A 10,435-nucleotide genomic window follows, 5' to 3' on the forward strand; every position below is an offset into this window, starting at 1 on the left:
ATTTGAAATTGCAAGGACTTCGGTTACAACTTTTTTTTATCTACAGGATCAGACAAGTGGAAAGTTGCTGAAAAAAAACTTTTCAACAAAGGCATTGCCATCTACAAGAAAGACTTTTTCTTGGTCCAAAAGCTTGTAAGTTACTTTTTGTATTTTTTTTTTTAATGACAGCAGTGATGCATTCTTACACATTTGCTGAGCATTTAATACAGGGAGTTCAATCTTGACCTTTCTGAAACCTCAGTATTAAGCATTAAGTCCTGCACTCAAAAGATTTCAGAGGAATTTTATCATCCAGCACAGCATAAAATCTCACTATATAGCTAGAACAGTAGTGTTTGTTTTGCTGTTGTTGTTTACTTAACTCTTGCACTGGTGCATTACTTCCATTAGTCCACACTTCAGATATCACTTCTGCAGGGCGTATTTATAGAGTGCTGGTAATGTTCCAGTACGGCTTAAATGACTTGCTTATAGAACAAAATAGAAACGCATCCTTGCTACTGATGTAAAGGACCAAAGAAGGATATGTGAATGATGCATCTTTTAAGATCTCTCTTTACAATTTCCTGTGACAATGGTAGTAAATATGATAATTTCCATCTACTTTCATGAGGTGTGATGCTTCATTGGGGGGGAAATCGCTGCAGGAGTGTGCAAAACCAGGAGCTGCATACACATTTTCTGAATAAATTCCCCAAAGGCATTTAAGCTGCAAAAGCACAGAAGCTAAGAACACGTTCCAAAACTTCCAAAATATCACCGATTGAGAATATGTAGATGGTCACGGGTCTGTACTGAAAATTGTCTGCCATCATATGAGTACGAAATATGTGTGGCCAAAATGGGAGAGGGCTGCAAACCTTCTTTTCCATTTTTGGATCGGTATTCTGGTCTGGTCTTCTCTGAAGTGCTGCTGGAAAATAAAGCTCCCCCATAAAACTGAAAGGCTGCTCTCAAGTCTGACAGCTCAGTTGGAGTGTTCCAGAGGCTAAGAGGTGCATTAAGCTTACAAAGTGCCAGGTTCTGTCACCTTTACATTGACTAGCTTTTCTTTGGAAAGTTTTTCCTGTAGTTCTTGGTAAATAACAGTGGCAATAGGGGACGGGCTGTGGGACAGGCCATGCAGGCAAATCTGACACAGAAGAGGTGGCTTTAACAGCACTTGTGGTGGAATGGAGACTACTGGGGAAAGAAAAGTATGACATGTATTTATTGCACCTTTGGTCATTATTTACAAGCCTTCTTAAAATCAGGTAATCCATTGGACTTTTATGTTTTTTTAAACACCAGATAAAAACCAAAACAGTGGCTCAGTGTGTGGAATTCTACTACACATACAAGAAACAAGTGAAAATTGGTCGGAATGGGACCTTAATCTTTGGGGACATTGATGTTGCTAATGAGAAGTCTATGAAAGATGAAGCTGAAGTTGACATCAAGGTAACTTCCTAAATTTCTCTCACCCCTTTTGGGCTGTGGTGTGAAGTCTGATTTTTGTCTGTTGTCTCATTTGCTGGTAAAATCAAAAGTAGAAACAATCTGGCCAGTGTGGAAGAGTCCGGACTCGCATATTTGTGTCCTGTGTCACATAATGACATTTACTTACAGACATAAAATTAACAGTTCCTTTGTCTTCTGGTGAAGAGTTCCCATAGGTTTGCACGTGTTCTTCCTCCCAGAAGGGATATTTACAGTGAAGAACAGGAGCATGTGGAGGAGGAGGAGGAAGAGGAAGAAGAAGAGGAAGCAGAGGAAGGGTTGGATAACAGAAAGAAGAGCACAGTTCCTCTCAAAGATGAACAGACACTACAAGATGGTTTAATAGTAAGTGCTGCATTGCCCATGTTGTGCTTTCTATGCTGCTTTCACTCTGCAACTAGTTTAGAAAATACCAGGTGGACAGTTCCTGATGTAAAAAAGTTTCCACCTCTAACTTCTGCCAGAGCAAGAGACTGGGCTGAGGTAGCTTATAGTATTACTGGCAACCAGACTGTGCGCTGTGGTGGGAGAACTGGGGTGAGCAAGGGGAATAAACCCCTGTATAACTCTTTGTGGTTGGTGTGCACATAGGACCGTGATGAGAAACGTCCTAAAAATACCCTGAAGACTTTCTCCTTAAATAAAACCCTGATCCAGAATAAATGAAGCACAGGAGCTCAGCCATTGTTTTCCTTCTGGCGGTGGGTTCAAGTTTCAGTTTGCATTAACCGCTCCCCTCTCTCCAAAGGCCCACGATGCCAACATGAGGAGTCAAGAGGCAACTGTCACGGGCAGAATTGGGAGGAAGCCAAGAGAGACACCAGTGAAGCCTCGAAAGCCTGTTACTGCTCCGGTGCACAGGAGGAGGCGGAAACAGAAGATAAAATCAGATGCTACCAGTAAAACTCCGAACGCAGAAAACACGTTTCCATGTAAAAAATGTGGCAGGTAAGAGCAACTCTGCTGCCAGCAACAGTCAAAGAATTGCAGTAGAGCATCTCCTGTGGAAGCTTATTCTCCAGTGAGCTTTCTTCTATCTATTTAGGCCAGAGAGACTGGCAATAATTTTAATGAATTATTACTCCACTGATATTTGCAGATTAAGGGGTTTTGCATATATTGATATCAAGGTAGTGCTACTTGGATAATTACCTGCTGCTGTTTTTCCTCAAATGGAATGACACATCACCTGCATTGCAGCTGTGTGTAGTATTTCTTATGAAGCTGCGCTTCCAAACAGCTGCTGTATTGCCCATCTGCAATGTTTTTGTAACAAGTAATTTATATATATTTGCTAGATCACATATTAAGAAGATGGTACTTACGAACAGTGGTATAGAAGTGCAAGACACTACCACTGTTATAGCAGCAGATAGTAGGCCAGTGGGTACACAGTTCATCTGATTAAATTTGCACACATCTTCTGTGTCTGTAAAATATATTTGTCTTTTCTCACACGGTTCTAGCAGTTTTTTGTTGCCAATAGATCGATAAATGTCGAGAAAATTCAGTTCCCTACATAAATTGCTTACTCTTAAACCAACACTCTCTTAATACCAGTGGTTATCCCTTTATTTTAAAAAGGCACCAAGCCCAGGGGGTGGCAAGAAAATGCAGTCTCCGGCTAGTTACACATCTGTGGTGTTGAGACGTTCCTGCTGTGGTCGGGGCTCAGGTGGTCCTGCCAAGGTCCCCTGGCTCCGTGCCCTCGGGAGCATGTGGCGCTGGGAAGGGCAGTGCTGGGAGAAGTTGGTCTGGGATTTGGTCCTGGCTGCTGACAAAGAAGCAGGCAAAGATTCTCAGTGGTGTCTAAACTTGTCTTGTGGCATCTGGTGCCAAACCCAAATAGCTAACGGCAAAAGCTGCAGGAATAGATCAGAGAAGTGCAAAGTTAGGAGGAAACAGCTCACGTGTTTCTGGCTGTGTGTACAGGGCTCAGGAGTGGCACTTGGCCACTGTTCATCTCCATGTTTATTGTATTTTTGCAGCATAGGGGGAATGCCTGAAAACCAGCGCCCTGTTGTGTTAAGCAGCAGCTCCATATTTCAGATACCAGCACTGCTCCTCAGAATTTAAAAGATTTAAGAGCTGGATGAGAGATTAGAGCAAAAGGCTGTATTAAGAAATAAAGCAAATGGTTTGAGGGTGCTTGGGATCTCCTGCTGGCACTTCACCTGGTGCTGGCAGACGCCGAGTCAGAAGCGGTGTTTGCTATAGGTGCTCTCCTGCAATGCCAATGTGAGTTCCTATGCCAAAGCTCACATGCTCGAGGCTGGAGCAGCAGAAGCTCTTTTGGAGAATTAATGAAGGAGGCTGTAGGAGAGACCAATGCTAACATACGCGTGTGCTTCCTCAGGGTGTTCTACAAGGTGAAGAGCCGCAGCGCTCACATGAAGAGCCACGCGGAGCAGGAAAAGAAGGCGGCCGCGCTGAAGCAGCAGGAGCGGGAGGCAGCAGCGGCGGCAGCAGCCGCGCAGAGCCGGGCCCGGCAGGACGAGAGCAGCGAGAGCGGGAGCAGCAGCAGCGGGAGCAGCAGCACGAGCTCAGATGAAGATGGAGAAATATAGCAGCAGACCAGAAGTGGAGGGAGTAGCAAGGCTGGACCCAACCTCCCTCTTGGCGGTCTCAGGTTTTTTGTTTGCACTTTTCTTACCTGAACTATCAGGTTTCAGTTTCAGTGCTGCCGTTCCCTTACGCCACATGTTCCACTTCACCTTGCCAGTACTGACCAAGCCGGAGTGGTGGATGACAAGATTTGTTTCAACTTGGATTTTATTTTTTAAACAAATAAGATTTCTATTCTATTTATAATTATACCTGAGGTACATGATAGAACAATGTCACCTGCAGTGGAAGTAAGTTCTCTTTCGGGTCAGTCAGACGTTTCTTTTTGTGCTTGTCAGGAACCATGATAACAGGACTCTTGGATATTAAGGTTTCCAGACTGGAGCAAAAAAATGATGCTCTGCTCTGAGCTAAGTGTATCCAGTTACTGTGACACTGGTGATTTCTAGATGTTTCCTTTCTCAGCAAGTTCTCTTTCCTGTTACACTTTCCTGGCTTTCTTTCTGAGCATTTTTTTCAGGCAGCCAACAAGTTTTGTGGAAAGATGGTGTTTGCCCTTTTGGCCTCTGCTGAAAAGTGGGATGAGCAAGACACTCTTTTTTTCCTTTTGAGAAGTTTTATTTTTCAAAAGGAAGCCTGAGGTGCTTTTTAAAGTCCATTAAGAATGCAGCAATGGATATGAAAATATCCTGTGGGATTAGAGTAGCCACAGGCCTTGCGGGTTGTCTCGTCTTGGAAAAAAAATAGTTCACCTTTGGTTAGCTTGATGGAAAGTAGTCTGGGCTTCACAAGTGCAATTTGAAATGAAAACTGCTGGTTTTGACTTTTCATAAAAGGGAGCAAGTTTGTTTAGTGAAAATGAACCAAGACCTTCTCATGCACTGGATTGTGTGCACCTCTGAGATGGGAGGAACAGACTCTCATCTCCAGTGGCGATCCCTCTGTGAATAGCTTTTACCTCTTAACACATCCATTTCTGTCTTGTGACAGCCTTCATTTATTCCTCAAAATTGCCATCATCAGGAGCTTGCATGGTGGGACCCTAGTTCACCAAATACTCCTGTCAGAATGCACGTGCAGGAGGAGCTTGTCATTTACTTCCCCACTGGTGGCTGGACAGCCCTGCCTGCTGGGTTGTCCTGCTGTGAGCCCTGCTCTTTGCTGAGGGGCTGACTCTTACTTCACAACTGACACATGCTGATAGCCCAAAAAGTCTGGTCACCCAAAGCCTGCTGGTGAAAGAGAGTTAAGAAGTGGTCCAGCTGACGTAGATGTTAGATTTGCACAGGATTGTTCTGTACGTCTTTATAGCCCACATTCATCATTATTTTGTAAAGACGTAAAGAATCGGGTCAGTTCCATGTGCTTCGCAGCCCGTCAGTCCCGGCCTTATGCCCCAACTGCCCGGCTCCCTCCCTCAGCCCCTGCTGGTCCCGCAGCATCCTGGGTGCTGGCACTGTGCGACCTGCTCTGGGTGACCCTGCCTCAGCAGGTGGGATGGACTAGATGATCTCCAGAGGTCCCTTCCAACCCCAGCCATTCTGTGATTCTATGAGTTGGCGTCTGCGCTACCGCAGTGATGCAAAACTGAAGGAGCTGATTGCTCCTGCATTCCCAAGCAGGGGTCCCGGGGAGGAGTTGCTGTATGTGAACTGCACAGTGTTCCCAACTGGATGATTTTGGTTTTTTTATTTTGTTTTGGTTTTTTGTTTTTTTTTTTGTTTTTTTTTTTTTTTAAATCTTCACCCTTGAGGCTGCCAGATAAACACCAGCTTATCTATGGAGAGTGGCTCTAACTCCAGCATGCCCTCTGGCAATATTGTCCTGCCCCATGGTTTTAGGCAACCATGACTACTTCACTCTCCAAGTCTGGGAGGCTGTGTATTATACCATGTTTGCTTTGACAAATATATCCTTTTTCTTAATAGTAGAAACAGTTACTATTCTTACAAAATAAGTAGGAGTATCATTAAGGGCTGCACTTTTCTCAGTGTTGACACTTCAGCCTTTAAGTGTTCAGTTTTCTACCAAGGTTTTATTTTTCATTCCTAACAAAATTAGGTTTCCTTTCAGCATTTGGATGACTGTTTCATGTCCCTACATGCACGGGTCTTGTTGACTAACTAGGCCGTGGAAGCAGATGGCGTGTCATAAACTGTTAAAATAATTCAAAAACTGCAAAGAACAAAAAGCTACTGAACTTTTAAAAGACATTTAAGCAAATCAGTCTTCCTATCAAGAGTTTCAGTGTTGATTATTTTTCCTTTTGTAAACAGGAGAAAATGCTCATCTACCATTAGCCCAGGGCCCTTAAAGAGAACAGGAGCTTTGTCACAGTGTGCTGGGACAGACAGTAGGTGAAGCAACTGGACCGGGGTTAATTCCAGTAAAAAGCAATGATGCAATTACAATTCTGAAGTGTGTTTCTGGGAAGTTGCCAATAGTTTCCAGATCTTGCAAACTGCAGGGCAACAGTTCAGGAACAAGCAGGGTTTGTTGAGTATATCTAAAAAGGCTTTAAAGTAATGTAGATATAATTATACTGTTAGAATGAATGTATTTGTCTGGAATACCACTGTTGCAGCTGTAGAACCGTGTACAGCTACCTAACAGAGACTGGGAACACCTAGAAACACATAACAAAGAAATGGAGGTGGAATTGGAACTGGCACACATTGAGAAACACGGCAAAAATGAAGAGTTTGTTGCTTTTTTTTTTTAATTGGAGAGGAGATCTGATTAAACTCAAACTAAAATAAGGTTAATCAAAACTGCATTAGGAAAATGCTTTCACTGTCCTTGCTACAACAGTGCAAAATCAAGCAGTGTGTAATCCCTTAGGAAAAAACAGACTGTTCATATTGGGACAAACCAAAGGTCTGTCTGGCTCCAGGTCTTGTTTCTGACCGTGATCAGGAGCAGGTGCTCAGGAGAACGCAAGGGACAGTGTGGACTAGTTGATGTAGTTCCAGCTAGAAAATAGGATGCTACACTAGAAGAACTTGCATGTTTTCTCTGGTAAGGCAAATCTGCAGAGAGGTTTGTGCTGAAATGTACTGTTCTCCTTATGGGCAGAAAATCAGGACATTTCTCTGCCTCCTGCTATTCTGCTCTGTGTATCACCTGCATTTACTGTAATATTTTTAGTGTCTGGAAGCAGGCCTAGGTGATAATGAGCAAACATTTAGTCTTGGCCCTCAGGAATTGTCAAGCTTGAAGTAGTTTTAGGCACGGCATAGCTAATTATGGTGACAAACAACCGATCAGACTCAATGAAGTACAAAGACAGAGGGAACAAATGATGAGATTGTTTTAAGTACCAGTTTAATCTTTCAGATATGATGATGCTTGAATGTAAGCATTATTATAGTCTTCCAAAGACCAGATCTTTCTCTGATTCTATTTTAGGAAATTGATATGAGTAATTTTTCCTCTCATCAAGCATAAGCCATAGAGGTGCTGATAAGAACAAATCAGAAGTTTTCTTTAATTGCACAAAAATGGTGTATATATTACACACTGAATCCAGTCCTGGCTGTTTGTCTCCCACCCTGCTGCAGTAGAAGAGAACAGGAAGGTTTGATACAGGGAGGGCTGTTATTGGAAGAAAATCAGAAAAGGGCTTTTTTGAGGACACCCTCTAACAGCTGTGGGTTAGGATGGCTGACCAAAATCAGGTAAATGTTTTATGTAAGTGGCATCAAATGGAAATGTTTCTGAGCTTGTTTACATATTGCTAGTAGCCACCAGAAGGCCTCTTTTCTGTCGTGGTAATAAGTAAAAATGTTCCTCTGAGTGTCTTGTTTGAAACAAACAAGCAAAACCAAACCTGCTGCCCAGTTTCTTGTGGTAGGAGTTTGGAATTGATCCTACATCTGAATTAGATCCTGCCTACTAGAAGTTGGCAGAGATTTGACAAACCAACTACTCCCCAGTTGCTGTGAACAAAGCATTTGAACTGAATTTGTCTAATCTGGAATGAATTTTGTTACTCTTCATAGCAGGGAAAAAATAACTTGAGTGGCTCTTTACTGCAGCACAGTGTTAAATTAAGGCTGTGTTGTTCTAATCACGATTTTAAAAAATATGTATTATTTTCTATGTTCTGTTGATTTGTCCATTTTAAACCCCATGCTTGTTATCTTCCATTGTTTAAAGGCATCTTTACTGATACTTACTTAGTATAAGGGCTTGCTGTGAATTAAGAAAAAAGGCAGCATATGCCCAGTCATTAAATTGAGTTTGAACAAGGCATCTCTTGGCTTTAGCTGCCTTTTCTATGGGAACAAACACAAGATTTATAGACTGCAGTTCTGCCTTCTACAGTGTGAGACCAGGCTTCAGCTGGTGACGTACCCCAGAGCCAGGTGGCTGAAGTGCAAAAGCCTTATCTGTTTGAGCCCTGATGCCAGCCCTGGGCCTTGCGGAGCTGCAGCGACAGGTCAGGTTTTGCCGTGGTCATGTACTTGTGCCCCTGTTGTCTGCCCTTTGCAGGGAGATTCAGTCTGTCAGGCCTGTGGTCTGCACGGGGTGCACCTCTGTTTCCTAAGACTGTATGTGTATATAACAACTAGATACACACATGCACTTGTGTGCTTATCTGATACAGCTGCAGGTGCTTTGCAGTCTCGCCACAAGAGCAACAACTCTGCATTTTAATTTATTTGATGTTTTTTCCATTTACTGATGCAGGTAATGGTATCTGAGATAACTCAGTAAATTGAGGGGCTACACAATTTTGGTTGGCTGTGCCAGACCTTGGTGTTTGGCCACGCCCAGGCAGGAATACAGGAGTTGGAAGGCAGGGCAAGGAGAGACATTCGAAAGCTTAAAGGTAACTCCTCTGTTAATCCCAAACTGGAGATAAAACGTGAAGTCCAAATGAGCTAAAAATACCCTTTGATTGATCAAACTGAGGCTTTGGGTAATTTTTTTATCATTGCAACAAACATTCAAAAAAAGTGTTTCCTAAACAAGAAAGAGTGAACTTTCTCACTCTTGGCAATGGCACACTTTTTAATTCTCTTTCAGGCAGCAGACTAGAAAGTTCCTATATATATGTATCCTATTTTAAAGGAAATGGGAGCAGGGAGACCTTTAGCCATACGAGTCTTGTCTGCTGTCACACAGAGGCACTTTTAGCCCAGTGCTTACCTCGGCCAGAAACCTTATTCTAAACTGCATTTTCCCCACACAAACTTTCTCCCTGTTTTACCTTCTGATATATGTCTGAAAGTTTATAAAGCTTCAAAGAGACAGAGAAGCAGTGTCTACAAATGGTATGGTGTTTGATTTTGATTTTTTGTTGTTGTTGTTTTTTGTGGGGGTGAGTTTCTATGTAAATTTGTCACTTGGGTTCAGCTGCTTTACTCACCCTCATTTTTTCCTGTGTCAAACCTTAGGAAGACACAAACTTTGACTCCCCAGCTGTCTAAGGATTTTTCTTCCCAAGACTAGGATTCCACTGACAGCTGAGCCTGAAAAAACTTTAACTTCTCCAGATTAGAAGACAACATATATTTTTATAGAAATGTAATTGTATATTTTAAAAAAGTTTCCTGCAGCTTCTCCACATGTACCCTTGTAGTTCAGATTTGATATAAACTTTTTTGTGTTCATTCTTTTTATGTTCTGTTTTTAAATTTGTAGTCAAAGCTTTGTTGTACTGTACAGGAGCAGTCAGCCTTTGTAATTACTGTATAAATGCTTTATAATAAAGTATATTACTTTAACAAGTGAGCAGACACTTCCTTTTGTGTGTTTGCTGCCTAGGGCACCTTTTACAAAAAGACTGTTACATGTTTAAAATGTACATATATAAATATATTTACCTGTTGCTGTACAGTTGTCATAGACTGGACTGAATTTATTTTTTGTGTGCTTTTTTTATAAAATATTAATACACTAAAGGAAATCTTGCTGATGTGATTGTAATGTACTATGTAACTTATTTACTTAATATCCTCTATATATCTAAAAAACCTTTTATTAAATGAGGTTTAAAAATAGTTTTGTAGCTGAGTTTTTTGCTGGTATGTGGGATTGTCTGGGGGGGGCTTGGGGTGGTAGTGACTGTGATGCATTTGTGCAAAGGAAGTGGTTATGCGTCCCTTCAGCTACTCTGCTCTCATCATGCCCACCTCTGTATTTTCCATAGCAATCATGGAATTGTTTTGGTTGGAAAAGACCTTTAAGACCTTCAAGTCCAACCGTTAACCCAGTGCTGTCAAGTCTACCTCTAAACCATGTCCAAAAGCACCTCATCTGAAGGGAAGTTACAGCCAGGTGGGGATTTGTCTCTTCTCCCAGGCAGTTAGCAACAGGACAAGGGGGCATGGGCTTAAACTCTGCCAGAAGAAATTTAGGCTGGATACTAGAAAGAAATTCT

General features: G+C 42.2%; 1 protein-coding gene across 8 annotated transcripts in view; it reads left to right on the forward strand.

Annotated features, from left to right (window-relative positions):
* Positions 1 to 10,055, forward strand: part of MIDEAS (mitotic deacetylase associated SANT domain protein) — a 57,214-nt gene extending 47,159 nt beyond the window's left edge. For all 8 annotated transcript variants that reach the window (XM_065838859.2, XM_065838856.2, XM_065838857.2 and 5 more), the window contains 5 exons: positions 47 to 135; positions 1,294 to 1,443; positions 1,648 to 1,827; positions 2,231 to 2,430; positions 3,839 to 10,055. In XM_065838859.2, coding sequence (XP_065694931.1) covers positions 47 to 135; positions 1,294 to 1,443; positions 1,648 to 1,827; positions 2,231 to 2,430; positions 3,839 to 4,049 — 830 coding nt within the window. In that variant the 3' untranslated portion in view covers positions 4,050 to 10,055. The remainder of the gene's footprint in view (positions 1 to 46; positions 136 to 1,293; positions 1,444 to 1,647; positions 1,828 to 2,230; positions 2,431 to 3,838) is intronic.
* Positions 10,056 to 10,435: the final 380 nt, after the last annotated feature.

The sequence above is a fragment of the Patagioenas fasciata genome, chromosome 5 (genome assembly GCF_037038585.1).
Source record: "Patagioenas fasciata isolate bPatFas1 chromosome 5, bPatFas1.hap1, whole genome shotgun sequence".
Lineage (NCBI taxonomy): Eukaryota > Metazoa > Chordata > Aves > Columbiformes > Columbidae > Patagioenas > Patagioenas fasciata.